The 19,864-nt window shown below is 40.5% G+C and overlaps 1 protein-coding gene across 2 annotated transcripts; it reads right to left on the reverse strand.

Moving 5' to 3' along the window:
- Window positions 1–339: 339 nt before the first annotated feature.
- On the reverse strand, window positions 340–19,789 carry LOC119653120 (NAD(P) transhydrogenase, mitochondrial-like). 2 transcript variants are annotated; one of them, XM_038057646.1, is made up of 13 exons: window positions 19,657–19,789; window positions 19,196–19,597; window positions 7,318–7,508; window positions 7,108–7,262; window positions 6,909–7,049; window positions 6,540–6,850; window positions 6,334–6,476; window positions 5,613–6,276; window positions 5,349–5,522; window positions 1,713–1,993; window positions 1,110–1,654; window positions 601–1,043; window positions 340–545 (listed from the first exon to the last, which is right to left on the reverse strand). In XM_038057646.1, the coding sequence occupies exons 3-13, from the start codon at window positions 7,503–7,505 to the stop codon at window positions 399–401; spliced, it is 3,192 nt and encodes a 1,063-aa protein (XP_037913574.1). In that variant the 5' UTR covers window positions 7,506–7,508; window positions 19,196–19,597; window positions 19,657–19,789; the 3' UTR covers window positions 340–398. The 2 variants fall into 2 exon arrangements, with proteins under 2 accessions (XP_037913574.1, XP_037913573.1); XM_038057645.1 differs by having other exon boundaries at window positions 19,016–19,597.
- Between the last annotated feature and the right edge of the window lie 75 nt (window positions 19,790–19,864).

Raw genomic sequence — 19,864 nt, forward strand, 5'->3', positions numbered from 1 at the left:
TGAAGCCGGGGAAATGGTAAATATAGGTAGCGGTGCACTTACATAGCCAAATTTTAGATGATATTCAATTTTTTTTTTTTAGGATTAGCCCTTGACTACGGATAATAGTAGCAAATGGATACGCCTCATCTCTGCTCTCAGAGTAAGTGACATCCTGTGGTAGACTACTCCTTTTCAATTAACGAACGAAAATATACGATCCATCTTCGATTAGATCATCTTTGGGCATCCTCAGTCACAATAAAGGAAAGAAAGTAGTGAAACTTGTACTGCCACGTCCATAAGTTAATTTCCCCATATTTCTGCCGATATAAATTTAACAAATACAACGCGAAAAAGTAGTTTCACAAACATTATATTTTCACGATTTACAAAATAAAAAAAACATTTACAGATTTTTACACATAGCTTTCTTTGATTTTAGTCAAAAGAGCATCACATGTTTTCTTTGCGTCTCCCAATAACATGCTAGTGTTTGGATTGTAGAATATTGGGTTGTCGACGGCAGCATAACCAACTCCGAGGGAGCGTTTCATGACGATGACCTGTAAAAATATCTTTTAGTTTTCAGTTCGTAATATTCATTTAAACAAATCAAACCTGATCGGCTTTCCATACTCTAAGCACCGGCATACCAGCAATAATTGAGTTGGGATCTTCTTCGGCAGCGCTATTGACTGTATCGTTTGCACCAATTACAAGCACCAAATCGGTTTCACTAAAATCGTCATTAATTTCTTCCATTTCCAACACGTCATCGTATGGAACACCAGCTTCAGCGAGCAACACATTCAATTGACCAGGCATACGTCCGGCAACTGGATGAATTCCAAAACGTACTTTCTTGCCTTTCGATTTCAATATGCTAACCATTTCCGCAATCGGATATTGAGCTTTAGCAACACAGAGGCCATATCCAGGTGTGATAATGATGTTTTTGGCATCTTTAATCAGTTCAACGCAATTGTCCACATTGATTTCTGTATGAGTTCCAACGATTTCTTTAGGTTTGCCACCTTGAGTTGAAGTTGTTCCGTATCCACCTGAAAGGCAAGGTGCAAAGCAATACTAATGAATTAAGAAAAAAAAATCTGGTGTATACCACTCACCTAATATAACATTCGGGAGAGACCGATTCATTGCTTTGCACATGATGTACGAAAGGATAGCACCAGAGGAACCAATCAAAGCACCAACAATGGTCATTAAATTATTGTTCAACATGAAACCTTCTGCACAGAGTGCCCAGCCTGAGTATGAATTCAAAACTGTGATAACGACTGGCATATCTGCTCCACCAATAGCTGCCGTTAATGTCACACCCATTGCCATCGACATGGCCGAGGTAGCACCAAGCAAAGATAAACCACCTTCCAATGTTGGTGCTCCATAGAACAAAGCCATTGCCAAAATATTTCCGGCCAAAAGTCCACTATTTATTACGTGCCTTCCTGGCAGCAACAAGGGCGAGGAATTAAGAAGTCCTTGTAATTTTCCGTAAGCGACAAGTGAGCCACTGAAGGTGACGCCACCAATATATGTACCCAAAAACAGAGCTGTTTTCAAAATATTGGCAGCTGGATCTGTAGCCAAGCTGGGGAAATCATGAATATATGTTGCCACGCAGGTCAATACAGCTGCTAAGCCGACCAAACTGAAAAATAAAAACCTCTTGGATTGTTCAATTTCAAATATGTACGAAGGCTAATTACCTGTGAAAACCGGCGACAAGTTGGGGTAAATCTGTTATCTGTATTTTCTTGGCAATCAAAGCTCCAAGACCGCCACCAAGCATCGCTACTCCTCCCATTTGCATCAATACATCGGTACTTGGGGACATTTGTCCTAAAGTAGCTGCTATTCCTCCTGTCACACCAATAATGCCAAGGGAGTTTCCCAGTCTTGCTGTTTTTTGCGACGAAAGTCCAGCTAAAGCACCAACACAGCACAAACTTGCAGCTAAGTATGCCATTTGATGAATTTCAGGAAGGTTCTGTGAAGAATGGGAAGAGATAAGAGTCAATTATACCATGCGGAATATTGTTTTCTATCCCATTGTAAATTTCCTAACTTAGTAATTTACTTATTTCCAAGTTATTGTAGCATCACTACAGTCAGGACAAAGGTAGAGCTATACAAAAAAAAACCATACAAAAAGGCCTTATTGAGAGTGTACAAAAAAGTCCCATTGCTTTGAGGTCAACGCCGATGTTACCACTCATTATTACTATGTGGATTCAAAACAGGATATCCACGTGCTACTAACACCTAAATTGGTTATCAATAATAAGCACTGAGGAAAGGACGGAATGGCTATTAAAACTCTAGACTCTGGCTCTGGACTCAAAACAAGCAAGCCATTGCTACTTGGTATAAGAATAAAACGAAACAGGACTCAGTGGGAAGGTATGTAGTGCGACTCCAAAGAGCAAGTGGAGCCAGTTGACGAGCTACGTAATTCACGATTGACACACAAAATTGTCCATATTCGCTTTTTACACCTAAAAAAGTGATTCACTGCGAATGATGATTTACAGCAACAATATGTGGCATTCATTAAGGAGTACCCCCCAACGTCAACAACAGCATCAGCAATGGCAACAGCAACGCCCACAGCAATGTCAGGAGAAGTAACAACAACAACAACACCAAGATGGAGGAGAGATGTGCCTCAAAGTACTCATCGAGAAAGAGGAAGGCGACGAATTCAACTTCGTGCAACGAAAAAAGAGAAGAACAAAAAAATAGGTTAGTGTTAGTAGATTAAGTGCCCCTCCGGCAAACCCACAGGTACCCTCACCACCAAAAAAGGATAAAATTTCACTCATCACGGGGTACAAAACAAGTTCCTGAAAAAAAAAGGGTTGAAAGCAACCCTAAAGAATACGAGGGCCGACAGGACCCTCATCTTTGCGCAGAGCATCGACGATCAGGCGGCGATCTTCAACCTTATTAAAGAAAAGCCTTAAGGTCTCAGTGCTTAGTCATCCGCAGTCTGCATAGAGAGACAGATCCGGCTGGCATAATGCGAGAGCTCAATGAAGAGTATCCGCACTTGAAGATCAAAAGCGTGTCGAATCTGGTCACGCTAGCTGGCAAGCTTCTTCATAGAACCCAACGCTCCCGTTGAAGTCGCAATCGAAGCTGTTCATAGCTACCTTCGAGCCCTCTCAAGAGCTCAATGAAGCATTTAAGGTGAAGTGTATACTCCACCAAAAAATTGCGCGCGAGAAAATCAAGCTTATTCAGGAAGTGCAGAGCTACAACTGCCAAAACTTCAAGCACATCGCCCTCAATTGCTCTATTGTGCATAGGTGCATGAGGTGAAGAAAAACCCATGTGCGAGGAGAATACCCAAGGCCCGCGGCAGACACACCAACTTGCTGCAATTGCCGTCAGATGGGATATCCCGCCAACTACCGCGGATACCCGGCATACAAAGACGTGGTTACCAGAAGGGAAGCTAGCAGAGCAAAAAAAATGCTAACGCCATGAGAGCCAAACAGGCGGTGACTCAGATGTCACAAAGCAGCCCCCCAAGCTTCACAAAACTTCGCCCAGCCAAGCGAATGTCTCACTCAAGCAGCTAGGAATACTTCTCCTAAAACTGCAGTCCCTCAAGTTCCGCAAGGCAACAAGGTGGCTTTCAGAAACTAGGTCGACCCGCGCTTCGGCCGAAATTAATGAACAACAACAAAAAAAATCCCAGTCTCGCAAAATCTAATGGACAAAGAGATCGATGAGGCCATCATTTTGGCTACTGATGCCATCAACTCTGCTGCACGCAAGAACACAAACCTCTTCAAAATCGATGAGATTCAGATCGATAAACTGCCCCACGAAATGATAAAACATCTGAAAGTCAAGCAGATTTGGCGTAGAAATCTTTTGGATTAACTGCCTAAGCACAGTAATCCGTCAAATGGTTGAACAATTCCGTAACAAGGAACTCACTCACAAGCTAGCAGTCCGGGCCTAATATGTTTCGACACATAAATAGGTTGACAGGCAATAACAAATCTAGAAACTTCGTTCTCGGCAAGATCAACGAAAACATCTGCAACGACGCTAGGAAAACTCAAGTACTTGCGGAATATTTCACCTCCCCCTAGAAACAGGCCGCCCGTCACTTTGATTGTAAACTCGACAATCAAAGAGTTCCTTCATGAGTATTCACTTAAATTGACTGCCTTCTCTGCCTCCAGCCCATCCTACAGACCAACGGACCCAAAAACCTTTTTAAGCTTATCACAGCCCGCAGCTATCGCAAAACGTCTTAACGGTACAAAATCAACACGCACTAAGCTACCTTCACGACACAATGAGGAGCAGACTTAACGTCAACAACAAACTCACAATAGTGTGTGCGTTAGATTTTGAAAAAAGCCTTTGATTCTGTATGGGTTAACGGACTCCTATTCAAATTAATTAACCTTAAATTCCCTATCCCGGTGATCAGATGTGTAATTAGTTTCTTCGAAGATAGGCACTTTTACGTCAGCGTGAGAAATAACTATTCCAATCTCTTACCTGTCACTTCCGGAATACCGCAGGGATCCATTTCAGGGCCTACACTTTATAACATTTTCCCGGCTGACGCTCCAATCCCAGAGAGCGGCACAGAACTATTACATTTTGCTGACGACACGCTCACCTTCTCGTCGAGCCTCCGACCCGGTAAGGCAGCTAATGCTATTGAGAAGTATCTATCAGATTTCTGCATGTGCTACCAGGCCTAGGGCATAAAAATCAATGGAACCATAACACAAGTCATCACGCTTCAGAGAAAATCCAGATACTTGGGATTTAGATGTATCCACAGAAAAGCTAAACGGTTTAAACTACGCATCGGCAATACTGTAGTGAGCAGTTCACACGAAATGAAATATTTGGGAATGCTATTCCGTGAACACCTAAGATTCGATCTCCACCTTAAGCTTGCTTGCGCGGTGCAGTAAATAGTATCTACTCTTTTCTTCGTGAAAGAGGGGAATTTGCGCTGCAACTATGTTGCTATCCTATATAAAGTCCTTATAAAACCCATTCTTTGTTACAGAGCCCCTGCATAGATCACTTGCTCGACCAGAGCTATGAAGAAATGTGAATCCTTCGAGCGCAGAATCTTGAGACACTGTAACGGTTTGTTGTAGTATTAGAAAAGCAAGAAATGCGTTCTTGAATGAAGTGCTCTAACCCACTTCAAGGCCCTGGTCCAATTGGATTGTTGCGCCAACGATTATTATTATAATATTCCAAACAAAATCTTACCGCAACGACAATTTTAACTGGGGGGAATATTTCACATTTTAGGAATATATTTCACAAAACGTAAAAACGTAACAACATACCTGAAGAGCTGCGTAACCATAAGCACCGAGGAATGTTGCTGCAGGAATGCCGTATAGCATATTGTATTCTGGTGGATCTTCTGGTCGCTTGAACATATCCAACATTCGCTTCGTCACTAGGAAACCACCAAATATATTTACAAATGAAATTAAAGCTGCAGTTGCTGCCAATGTCTAAAATGATTCCATTAAAACCCCATAAGTAAACCAAATACTATGTATAACTTCTACAACTACATAAGCTCGATTTCACATTAAACATACCTCAACTGGATTGGTGGGGAATATATTTCCCCCCATAAGAACCATTCCTCCGACTGCAGTAATACCAGAAATAGCATTAGTTACAGACATCAAAGGTGAATGCAATGCAGGTGTTACTCCCCAAACAGTGTGGTAACCGACTATTCCAGCAAGACTGAATGTTATCAACATTGATGTGAACTCTGGATTAGGAGATACTACACCCAATCCCAACAGTGACGACAGACCGCCTGTATACATTAAGCTACTCTTAAGCGTCACATTGAACGGATTGGGTGGTTCGGCAACAGCTTTTGCAACATCTGCTACTTTCGGAGTTTTTGCTGGCGGTGGTTGGGCTGAAACTGCAATTGGTGGTGGTGGCCACAAAAGTTCTCCTTCCTTTACTATAATGCTACCGCGAACGACTTCATCCTCCAGACGAATATTGAAGTGATCTTTTTCTCCGATGGACATTAGGAACTTGGAAATATTATTAGCGTATAAAGTTGAACTTTGTGTTGGCAGTCGACTTGGTAAATCTGTTAGACCAATATGGACAACGTCATGTACAACTTGTACCTTTCCAGGCACAGTAGTCTCAATATTGCCTCCTGCTTCAGCGGCCAAATCAACGACAACACTTCCTGGTTTCATGGTTTTGATCTGATCGCCAAGTATCAAGCTGAGTAGGAAATTATATTATTCCCAAACAAGCTGCACTACCAGATGATTTACTTACAGAGGTGCTTTCTTTCCGGGAATCAATGCGGTTGTTATAATGATATCTACATCTTTACATTGCTGCCCGAACAATTCTCTTTCTGCTTTAATAAATTCCTGACTCATCTCTTTGCTGTAACCACCAACTGTACTGCCATCTTCCTGCAATTAGAAACAATAGTTTCACATGCTACAGAATGGATAGAACAATCAAGGACAATGTACCTTGATGTCAATAGTGAGGAACTCAGCGCCCATGCTTTCTACTTGTTCTTTTACCGCAGCACGGGTATCGAACGCTCTTACAATTGCGCCCATGCCTCTTGCTTGACCGATGGCTGCGAGACCAGCAACACCGCCACCTATCACCAAGATTTTGGCTGGCGGAACCTTTCCAGCCGCCGTGATTTGACCAGTGAAGAACTTTGGAAAGTAGTTGGCTGCTTCAATGACCGCTCTGTATCCTGCTATATTCGCCATTGAGCTAAGAGCGTCAAAAACTTGTGCTCTAGATATTCGAGGGATGCAATCCATTGCTAAAGAAAGTAACAATTATGCTGACACCAAAAAGGCAATTTTCAAAATAATTCTCACCAAATGCATTGATCTTTTTCTCCTTAAGTTTATTAACTAAGTCTGGATTTTGTGCTGGATACAAGAAAGATATGAGCGTTTGTCCCTCTCTCAACAGAGGTATTTCGGCGTCAGTTGGCTGCCGGACTTTGAGCAATATATCTACAAAAACAATGAATCTTTAAAGAAGAAAAAAGAAAATTTCAACCGAGTCTCTTACCTGATTTATATACATCGTTCGCATTAGTGATATTTCCACCAGCACTAGCATAATCTTGATCACGAAATTTTGCCTCCAGACCAGCTCCGCTTTCGACGTTTACTGTGAACCCTTTTTTCGCAAGGACTTGAGTGACAGCTGGGGTAAGTGAGACCCTAAATAATCGAATCGGTTACCAACGCAATCTATTAATAATAATTATAAGCATACCTCCTTTCGTTTGTCCATTTTTCCTTTGGAACACCTATAGTTAAATTCTTATATGGAATACCAGCTACTTTCGCCTTGTCATCGGATTTCGCAGGGCTGGAGAATAGCCTTAGCTGGAATTTTCTACATGGTACTTGAGTATAAGCAAGCCTATTGTATAGACCATACGACAATATGCCGCGTGCCATAATCTGAAAAAAAATAAACGCATATTGAGTAGCTCTTAAAATAATGTTTCATAATTGACGATTTATCGATTGTTATTAATCGTATTATAACCCACAACAATGCTCATACAATCGAGTAGATACAAATGAGCATATGCAATTAACAGTTGCAAAGGAGTCGAGTGAAATATGATTGATAAATGGTAATTACTTTCTGTACTTCAGAAATTGTCAACTATGAATCCTTTTAGAGGTGAAACAAAACTATAGCAGGTTTTATAGAAAACGAAGCCTTTTTAAAATCAGTTTATTGTTTGTTTGTCTATTTGTCTCAGAGTCTATTCACTTTTCTTTCCCACCATTTCATCCTTCACCTTCCTCTACGCATGGAAGAATAGATGCGATGCGATCTTCCACATGCTTTGTGACTACAAGCAGTGCTAAATCGTCGGCATAACCCACGACCGTGGCCTCCTCCAGGACCGAAAAATTAAGTAAATCATTATACGTAATATTCCACAGCAGTGGACCTAATATGGAGCCCTATGGCACACCCGTGGAGACAACGTACTTCTTGAGTCCATCTTCTTCTTCTTCTTTTTCTTCAGCCTTTATCCCGTTCACAAGCGGGCTCGGATCGTCATGATCGGTTTCGCCATTTGCCTGATCTGGATGCAATCTCGAGGCTTTTAAATCCCCATCCAGCGTATCAAGCCACCGTTGTTTCGGCCTGCCTTTTGGTCGTTTACCATCGACTTCGATGTTCAGACCAATCTTGCCAAATGAATTCTCGTTAGCACAAATTGCGTGACCATACCATCGAAGACGCCTCTCTCGTAATTTTGCCACGATCGGTGCAGCTCCATAACGATCGCGGATATCCTCATTTCGAATGTCATTAAAACGTGTCACGCCACTAGTCCAACGCAACATCTTCGTCTCCATTATCGCAAGACACCTTTCATTGTCTTTTATAGTTGACCAACACTCAGAACCATAGAGGGCGACAGGACGGACGACATCGCGGTAAATTTTAGATTTGAGACGTTCGTTGATACGTCGATCATAAAGAACACCAGTTGTGGAACGCCACTTCATCCAGGTTGCGTTAATGCGTGAAGCAATTTCATAACGCAGTTTTCCATTGGTTAATAGCGTTAACCCGAGGTATTTAAATCGCTCAGTTCTGGGCAGATCACTACTGCTGACAGTGCCTGTGTCTATTTCATGGGGATCGGTCGTCAAAAATTCAGTTTTGTTTAGATTCAATCTGAGACCGTGTTGCATGAGGCTATCATTCCATTTTTGGACAAGTTGCTCGAGATCATTTTTACTATCAGATGCTAGGAGAACATCATCTGCATAAAGCAGTGTGTAGGCCGCTGGACGTTGGATACAAAGAGAAGTTGTGAGGGATGAACACCAACAGAGACACGAAGCGGTTTTCAGTGGTACTTTATTGCCAGTCAGATGGTGTTCTTCCTTCCTGAATAACCTGCTGAGTGTTGGGTCCCAGCTCTTCGCTTTCCAGAACTCAGATGCGATGTCGTCAGATCCTGTGGCTTTCCCCGATTTCATTTGTTTTATTGCTTCCTCGACATCAGTTGCGCCGACAGGTGGAACTGGTCCAAATGTCGACAATGATTGTGGAAGTGGAGAATGAGCAAATTCTTCAGTTGAAATCTGCTCGAAGTATGCTAGTCATCTATCCGTCGAGGCTCGACGGTTGGTGATATCGTGTGTACGTTCGTTACGACTTTTAGGAAATCGATACAGATCTCTCTCGCCATCCCGAATGTCCAGTTTATCGTAAAGATTTTTGTAATGGTTCGCTCGAGTGAGAGCGACTGGTTTCTTTGCTTCCCTTCCTTATAAATTTGCCAGCGTTTTATCGTCGAGAAATTTTTGGTAGAGGAGTTTCTTTTCACGGGCCTTCATTTCAATATCATCATTCCAGAGCCAAGTATCGCGGTTGATGTACCGCTTACCCGGCTTGGTGACCCCGAGGGCTGCAGATGCCGCTTTGTGGATCATGTCTTTCATTTGGTTCCACGATTCTTCCACCTTCGTAACAGTCGGTAATCGTGTGAGTGAGATCGCTTCTTCTTTCTTCTCACTAAATCGCCACCATTTAATGCGTCGCAGGCCAATGCGTTCCTCACGCTGTTTTATCGGTGGCTTAATTCGTAGGACGGCAATCAATAGCCGATGTTGAGGTACGATGGTCTCATAGGGAACGACTTTGCAATCAGTGACAGTAGTAAAATGTCGGCGTCTTATGAGAATATAGTCGATTTGCGTTTTAATGTCCCACTATAAAATGTGGGAAAATGGGACAATCGTTTGATGAACCATGTATTTATAAGTACAAGGTCATGGGTGTCCGTAAAATCGATTATACACTCGTCACTCCCATTGCGCACTCCAAACCCCTTTCCTCCATGGCACCTGTTACCGTCTGCCTTTTCACCCACATGACCATTAAGGTCGCCGGCAATGATACTATAGTCATCAGCAGGCACGTGACAAGTCTTTTCATCGATAAGTTGCTAGAAGGCATCTTTCGCGGCAGCAGGTCGACCTGTCTGTGGTGCGTACGCAGCGAAGAAGTGAATAGTGCGATCAGCTGATATAATGGTGAGCTTCATCAGGCGATCAACAAATCATTCGACTTTTTTAATGGCAAGACGGAAACCCTCTGTGATGGCAATGCCAACACCATATTGAGTGTTTGGTTCGCGTTCAATGTCACGGCTTTTGACACCAGACCATTGGGTTTCTTGCAGAACACAGATATCAATGCGCCTTTTCCGAAGGGCTCTTGCGAGTTCCTCGCTCTTTCCAGTTCGCGTGCCAACATTTAGCGTGCAGACACGTATTTGTTTTGTTCGAACTAACTTACTTACGTCCTGGCGCCATCCATGCGTCAAGAACCCTTGCCCATTTCTCGACAGTGAGTCATTCTACGGTTGGCATCAAAGTCAATGACGACACGAGCGGTGAGAGAAGTGACAAGGATACAAATGAATACACAACGTTTGAAGTAGATCCTTGCATCTATAGTGGACGAAATTAAACTGGAGATCGCTACGAACGCAGGAATATATGGATGCTCGCTTCCGATTGGCGAGGAAAACACGTCCTGTATTCGAAAAAATGATCAAGGCCGAAGTTTTTTTTTATAAAAGGAATCCATATTCAAATCGATTGAACATCTGCCTGTCTGTCAAAAAACAATTTACTCGGAGACAATTAAACTTAATATCATGACATTAAGCAACAATATGTGGTCTGTAAATCCCTTTACATACAATGAGCAGTCCATACATATACTACCCAGGTTGTGCGCTGATATTAACATTCTTACATGACCAACACGATCCCTTGACTTGAATTGAAAGCTGCTGACGCAAATCAGCAAATTTATTTTACGCAGAAAGATAATTTCCAATAATAGATGAGTTAAAAAATGCATGAATGTAAATCGGTCAACATTTTTTGCCAAATCTAGTTGGCTAAATCTGTGTGCCAAGCTAAGATGGATCTACTCATTTTTGAGACAAAAATTCGTGATTCTATTTTCAAATATCCTGAGATTATTAGTTTCTTTTCACGAGAAGCCTACTCTTACACTTCAACTCAATGAACGTTATACCATTCAGTATCCGAAATTACCAGCCAGAGTAGGTTGCCCCAGGAGCTAAATAATGCAGAATGGTACAGAAAAAGAACAAATTTCTCGAAAAATCATAGGGAAGTTGAAACACATTACCGGGAACCGACAGTAATGACGCATAAGTGCGGTAAACGCGCCATGTGTGTTTATGGCAACCGTATATAATATTAGTGCTAGAATTAATATTATATTTTATATTGACCACCTATTGGCATAGCGGAGAAAATAAATAATTACTATCAATAGAGCTTTTCAATTTTGATCTTATGGGCCACGGTTTTGTCGCGGCTTCCTCATAATTCCTCCAGCCAATTATTCCCCTCCAACTTCTCTAGTTTTGGTAGAAAATGCTCTCAAACGTGATTGGTGAAAACGAACTAATTATACATTTGCATATGCTGAGCCAAACTAGATTAATCAATCCAAAAAGAATTGAAAAAGAAAATTTGATTCACCACCATGTGTTTGGAGATTCAAAGTAATCTGTGCTGCAAGTAATGCTGCACAATCGTAATTGGGAGATTGGAAAACATAAGTAAATGAACGTCAGAAGATAAAACCGAATTGATATACTTGGGACCGAGCGGCACCATTATCCTGATTGAAGACTTGTTTCCTTTGAGCTTGGCCGCAACTTCTGCAGTCACTGAAAACTCTTGGAAGCAGTATTTGATCCCACACACTCCTGAGGCAGTCATTCCGCAGTCTTTCAGCGTTTTTTTGAGGAACAACAAACAGTCGAGCCGGCAGTAGTTTCAAACATTGTTTACGCTGTGCATCTTTTACCGAGCTTCAGACTAAACCAAGATTTGTAACTGATTGGTTTGTTGATTTGCTTTTAGTGCCAACCTCGATTGAAACGTCCGCATTAAGGATTCCGTGCATAATAATGAAGGAGAGCACTTGCATGTAGCAACAAGTCGGGAAACCGGAAGCTGGACGCTTCAGGTACGAAAGGTTTTGTGTATTTCTTAGTACGTAGCACGTAATATATCCATATATTATGTGAGAGTATCCACTTTCGGGTGATATTGACATTCATAATCTTCAATTTTCAAAGAAGCAACAAATTTGAGGTATTATAACTTTGTTAGTAATAGTGCGATTTCCACCAAACTTGATTAGATTATGCTCTATATTATAGCCTATATCACCGCAAAATTTCATGGTACTAGGATGAACTTAAGGGGGGTTTCTAGCCAATTACAAAAAATTGTAGTAATATACTATTATTAACTTTATTTAAACAAATATCGGCATGGAAGGTATTTCGGAGCCCAGGCACCATATAGTGGCAGCCTCTTGATTTTTTTCAGATTTTTCGGTTTGGTAGTTTCTGAGAATGGCCCCCTTAAAGAAGTGTTCACTTTCAACCCCCCGCGCTCCCCACCCTTCTAACGAATGTCAAAACTAAGATCGGCTTTGAAAAGTACTAATCGAGACCTTTAATTTGATACCCCACATGACTATATTTGATGAAAAAAAATTGTACACCTCCCTTTTGCATGTATGGGGACCCCCCTTAAATTCGACGTAAAAGGATGTAATTCACTGTATGCGTGAGCGTTCACAGTTCCCACCTTTCTACCAAATTTGGTGTCAATCGCTACAACCGTCTCCGAGAAAAATGCGTGTGACGGACAGACCGACAGACGGACAGACAGACAGACAGTAAACCGATTTGAATAAGGTTTTGCGTTTACACAAAACCTTAAAAAACAAGAAGCCTATATAAAATTTGGTGTGAAGGCGTCAAAATTTTCCGCTTATTATAGAGTACTTGAGTTTTCAAGGAGGTGTTACATATTTTCCTGGATGACTGAATTTGAATCTCCAGCTCTATTTAGGGCATATAATTTTTTACGTTGTGAAAGTCCGATTTATAGAAGAAATATGAGACATCCTCATAGATCCTTTCCTTTAGCAGCTCTAAGATTGGAGAGCATTTATTTTTCTGTATTTTAGTTCTTTATTTCTTTTATTTTTATATTTTGTATATAGTTTATACTTCTTTATTTTTAATTTTTTTTAATGTTACGATTATTTATATTTTTTATTCTTCTTTTTTTGATATGCTTCCTTATTTTTTATTTATGTTTTTTTGAATTAATTATTCTTCACTCTGCATCTTCTCTCTGAATTCTTTTGTTCCTGCATAAATTTTTTGAATGAAATGAATCGGGGCTAATTCTTTTCCTCCTCTCTAACCTGCAAAGCTCGCATAACTCGGAGAGATATCCTTCAATATAATGCCCTGATGATGCCAAGGGTGAGCGTGAATCATAGACATCTGAGGCAGTAAGGCATCGATTGAGGATTGCGATCCGTCGTGGATCTTCATTCTCGATAGTGACACTCGGAACCACCCACGCGGGCAAGGTATTATTTTTAGCTTTAATTTCCAGCTTTATCTCATGTATTTACTTCCGTTACGTACGCGCGAGATCCCAACGTTTATTCGTTTTTCAGATATCGGTACGTACCCACGCATCGACATAAGAATACGTGAAGCTTTATTAAATGGCATGTACAGGACTAACGTGTTCAAAAGAAAAATTAAGGAACCTCGTAACTAGTCCGGCTACCTGCTTCAGCGATTTGAGACGTGGGAGAGCGCCAACTCGCATTGAAGTGAAAATTTCAATTGGTTTAGTGACAATCGTACCAATCAAACTAATTTACTTGGTATGCCAGATTGTAGCTTTGTATTGTCCTATCGATACCATCATAGGCCTAATTAAAGTCTGCGAATATCTGTTGCATTTCGATTTCACATTTGAACTCGTCACATTTTTCTGGCTGGGATAGATAATACTTATCGGTCAAAGTACTACAGATGGGTATCCATATCAGCTGGATGACGAAAACGATAAAATGGCTTGCCTGATATGAGTGGATCATATTTCCAAAATAGCACTTAATAAGCCAACTGAAGATTACATGGAGACCTTACTGAAACGAAATCACTTTGAAAAATGAATGAAAATGAATGACGTCAATCAAATGTCGAGGCATTGCTGATAGCAAAGACACATGAATTGTAAAAGAGTGGGACGAAAATCAGGCATTTTGAGACAAGCATTTGCAAAGCTGTTTGTAGGTTACACATTGGAAGTACATGTAAAGAAAGTTATCGACGAAGGTCAGAAGTCCTGAGACCAAAAAACCAAACACAGAAGGTGCAATTACAGTGTCGAGGCACGGAAAGTCATTGCGTTTTTTGTAGCGTAACTCTCCTGTGGCCCTTGTGGTGTGGAGCGTTCACAGTTCCTATCTTTCCAGCAAATTTTGGTGTCAATCGCTGTAATCATTTTTGAGAAAAATGCGTGTGACAGACAAACAGTAAACCGATTTTAATAAGGTTTTGTTTTACACAAAAGGCAAAAATCGCAAATGTAAGTGAACTGAAGGAAAAGAATTGTAGAACAATGGGAAAAAAAACAGACACCATTCTAATCAACCTGATTTCACGCTTACGATTAAGATTATTTCAAATTGTAAGAAATAACGGAAAAAAAACTTTCATATTAAATGAATAGCGGCTTAGAAAACTTATTTATAATTTTTAAATCCCATTTATCCCCCAATATAAGCAAAAGACCTTTTGTCTGAGTTGATAGATGATATTTCTGAACAAGGCTAATTAAAACTGTCTATCCCTTGTCATGAGAAATATGAAAATATGTGCTTGAATCTCTAATCTTACACTGTATATACACCAATTTTCATGGTAATCGGATCATAAAAGTTGATCTGCCGCCATCTGACAGTTACAGCAATTTATATAGTATACCTTCTTCATTACAAACGAATTTCCAGCAATCAGTTTGAACGGTTTTAAAGTCTATCAATAACAAACGGTATACCAACATCCATCTTTAATCTTTATTAAAATCGAATCACTGTCCGTCTGTTTGTCAGCTCAATACCCTCCGCCTCAAAATAATCCGTGTCGATGGTTCAAACAACTATCGCCGACTTTGTCTCTAGGCATTCAAACCAGCAATGAAATTCTCCCAAACGAACTCTTCGGTAAAAACCAACAGGTTCGCAACATTTCCTGAGTTTATCACAACTCATCGCCGTGACCTCAAACCTACACGGTAAAAGTCAGCCGGACCTGACAAAATTCCAAATTACGTCATTAGGCAAACTTCCCAGAATATCCATGAAATTTTTGCTGGCAGTATTTTATAACTGCAGAAATAATGGCTACTTTCCCACCACCTGAAAAGTAGCTTACATAATTGCGATACGAAAAAAGGCAGCTCTTATGAGCCTAACAGCTTTAGACCTGTATCATTATGTCGAATCCAGGCAAACTCTTTGATGAGAGCATGGACAATCGGGCTAGTCCAATATTGCAATCTCAAAGAGATTATACCCAACCACCATTTCGGGTTCCACAGCAAACAGAATACAACATCCACTTAGCTATCTTCACGATACTGTCGTAACAAGACTTAACCTCAATAATAAACCGACCGTAGCATATGCATTAAACTTAGAAAAGACCTTTGACTCCGTATGGGTAAACGGACTAATCTATAAGCTAATAGATCTTGAGTTCCCAATTCCGATAATTAAAATTGCCACTAAGCTTCTTCGAACATAGGTATTTCTACGTCAGCGTGGGAAATGGATTCTCTGATTTCTTGTCGGTAACATCGGGAATACCGCAAGGATCCATTTCTGGACCCACATTTTACAATATCTTCACGATTGACTTCCCAACTTCCGAGACCGGCGCCGACCTTATTCAATATGCGATGATACTCTCATCTTCTCTTCAAGCCTCCACCCCAACGTGGCAGTAAAACCTTCGAGAAATATGTGAAAGACCTCTGCAAATATTACCTGCAATGGAGCATTAAAGTTAATGAGGCCAAAACGCAATTCTGCACCTTTCGGAGGAATCTAGACGCCTAGAACCTAACAGGAAAGCTAAACGCTTAAAAATGAAGATCGGAAACACTATAGTGAGCAATTCCCAGACCATGAAGTACTTAGGAGTTAAGCTTCACGAACTCCTTAAGTTCAAGCCACACCTTGAACTCGCTATCAGTAAGGCACGTGGTGCATTCGGTAGGATCTACTTTCTTCTTCGAAAGAAGGTAGGACTCAGCACCTAGGCCAAACTGACTCTGTACAAGACCTCCCCCACCCCCCCCCCCCATTATCTGCTATGGGGCGCCCACGTAGATCACTTGCTCCACCCGACCCATGTCAAATGTGAGGCATTCGAACGCCCGATTTTTATGCACTGCACTGGTCTTTCCTATAATTGGAAGACCAAGAAGGTTGGGAGAAACACCGAAGTGTATCGGCGCGCCAAAGTATAACTTCTTCGAGAATTGTTCTCAATTTGGTGGAACGGTTCTTTGAAACAGCGGAGGATCACCCAAATCCACTAATCCGGCAACTCTACCAAGAGGGTAGCACCTTCCCATTGGCCAACTTCCTAAGGCCCTGCCAAATAGTGAGCGAATTGCTTAAACCCACATCCTTTCCCTCTATAATTCCCCTTGCCTGGTAGGGGTACACCGAGGCTAATCACAAGAAATGTAATGTGTTATTGTAAATAGTAGGCTTAAGTATTTATTGTTAGATTAAGTTTAGATTTAGTTTAGATTTAATTTATTTTTTAAGTAAGTAAGTAATAACTTCTGGCGTTTTTAGTGCAAGCGCAATTTGGAAATAATTCAGTCAAGCAAAGCATAAAAAATATAATTGTCAAGATCCATGTATTAAAATAATACAATTAAAGTAAAATTACACAGAAGGTCGGATATGCCAAACAATTGTAATAGCCATCCTTTGCAATTAAGTTAAGTTAGTTAAGCTAAATATTTATGCTAGAACGTAATTAATAATGTATTAGAGTAAGACAACTATTCCAAATAAAAAAAAATTAAAAATTTAAACTGTGTAACCACTTCGGTCACGCTGCTCCCAGGGCAGAGGTGAAGCAGCGTCTGATGAGTTTCTTCTTCCCTGGACGAAACCTCAAGTCTTACATAAAACACGCCTAATTCAGAATCCCATTCGCAGGAGAAATCATCATTGCTATTTATTTTTAACCAATATGATATCTAGGCCTCCAAGTACGCTCCGTTCCAATATTTGCTTAAATAAATTTAGTAATAATACATCACTATAGTCAGAAACTTAATATGAACCCACTTAAGGCATAGTAGTTTTACAAATTTACAATAACAATGATACAGACCATAACATAGAGTACAATACTGTGAAGTTTGGTAGAAATCCTACCTTTAATAGTAAAGTTATAGTAGATCAAAATTGCTTCCTTATCTTAAATTGCTTCATCCAAAAGATAACTAAAGCAAGGTGGTAGTATCACACTGAAGCAAACTGACATACTGAATGCATATACATACACTACCAGCCAAACACAAGAATCCATAAAAAATTACACACCTAGAGTTCTGAGCTTCCGCTTGCCAGCTTGAATATTTTTCTAAAGTATTATCACAAAAAGTTTAACTACTTCATTCAAATGCGTTTTCATTGCTCCATAATTAAAATGTGATATTCCACAGCTGATCTGAACACTTGACGTCAAGCATAACAAAACGAGTGAACTTTGCACGTATTGTCGCAATCTGGTTTGTTTTCATTCATGCACAGCAGACAAGAGGTTATATATGTACATAGTAGCGGAAATGTTATGTGTAAAAAATAATAGGCATGGGATGGTGAGAAGAACACCAAATTGTTGGAATTGTAAAATTAGTTGCAATTGTAACTCAATGGAAAGGTAATAAATATCAGGAAACCCTGGATTGCTTTTTAAAGGGAACTTTGTGTTTAATTTCTCAAAACTCACGTATACTATTTATATATGGACTGGAAAAAATTTACCACGATGAAAGTTCGGAAAGAATGAGACCGAGAAAACAATGGAAGCACTCAGTAGACACCAGAATGTGAATATCAAAGAGTGATGATTGGGGACATTGGGTCCAAAGTGTCCCCGCGAAGTAAAGCTCAAAACAAGTTTCAGCGCTATAGAGAGAATTATTTCTTCGTTCTCTGCTTCCTGACCTATCAACTAAACCCCTGTCAATCCCCTCGTTTGACAAACCAACGCATCTTGCATGATTTTTTCTTCATGCGATAACCTGAGCAAAAAATTTTAATAAATAATGGGTTCAATGTCTTATCAACGACCGTTCTTATGTTGTGAATATGGAAATATTCGAAAAAATTAGATTGGGGTTTACTGGCAAACATAAAATTTGCCTTCCTACTTATGAATTCGAGTTCAGTTACAATCATATTAATATTGATATATTCAGATAGTCTCTCCACAGCATGGATGATGAACTTAGAATGGGTCCGTTTAACAAATGAAGCTTTTACACTATAGCTACTCAGATAAATCAATCTAACGTAATCTAGTATATTTTGAAAGGTTGCGATCATAATAAATAAAACCGCAAAGTTCGTTATTTTATCTATTTCTCTTATCTGTAAATTTTCCCAAACTAATTAGCTCCACTTTTCAGTTTTTATAAAAGATAACTTGCGAGGGAGTTATGTAATCAAAATATTTTCTGTTCTTAAACTAGTTATCGCCGGTGTTATGAGCTCTTAAATGACATTATTAGTTAAGAATATGTTTACAAACTTAAAGTAGGCAGAAGGGACACACTTTCTCAGATAGTTTAATAGGCATCAGCCTGTAGTAGCTGTAATCAACTGAATGTTATCAAACGTTCAGGGCAGCCGACATTTGCCCCACTCGGTCGACCACCTATGCCTTTCGTGGGGTTGACCAGTTTCTCAATATTCATCTTATTCTACGTGAATGCAAATGTCTATCACTTACGGATTTCTACGGTGGCTGAACACAAGAACGATAACCTCCCAGGATATTAGACTTTCATTCAGCAAAGCGCCTCATCACACCCCCGCATCGACCGTACTCCCGGCAGCCAATTACAAACAGTTCAACTTAATGTAAACCGGAAAAAAGACGAACCGATACAAAGTGCGTGTTTATACTCACAGATAAATCACCGACAGACGTGAAAACTTTAGGGCGACCTAGAGTCCAACCTACGTCCGTGGGTTTTCGACTTCGAGAACGGTATTGAAGAAATTGGGAAAAGTCACAAGGAGCCTGCCAAAAACGGACTATCACGGGGACTATTCTGTCTGGAGGCTAGCGATTTTCAGCGACAGTCTAACGTCTACAAAGTAGCTGCGACTTGCGACATTGCTTCAGATAAGCGACCGCTTCTATGTAGCTGCTGCGTCGGCAAACAACTTTGCCCATATTTCGAGTAAATACGTGCCATGGAGAGTGTTCTTAGCTTTCAGTCTCTATCAAGTTCGCCTGTTGCTCCCCAAATAGATGCTCGCCGGCTGAGAGGCAGCTCCACTGTCCCAGCTGCAATTCTTGAAAGATCTGTAAATAAACATGAAGAGCTGAATTAAATGATACCAAACAAATCGAAGCACTACAACCGTCAGTATGTTTGCCGGCAGCATGTTAGGGGAGCCGGTCTCTGCACGAAATTCAATTTTTCTCTGAATATCTGACTGCAGCCCATGAATATCTTAGTTTCGAGCCATGAAGAAAGTTGCGATGTTGATAATGAATACTTCCTTCCTCAGTTTAGTTCGTAACGCAAACCTAAAATTCAGAATTTTACTATCTTAAAAAATGAATCGA

Source organism: Hermetia illucens, chromosome 3, assembly GCF_905115235.1.
Source record: "Hermetia illucens chromosome 3, iHerIll2.2.curated.20191125, whole genome shotgun sequence".
In the NCBI taxonomy this organism is placed as follows: Eukaryota; Metazoa; Arthropoda; class Insecta; order Diptera; family Stratiomyidae; genus Hermetia; species Hermetia illucens.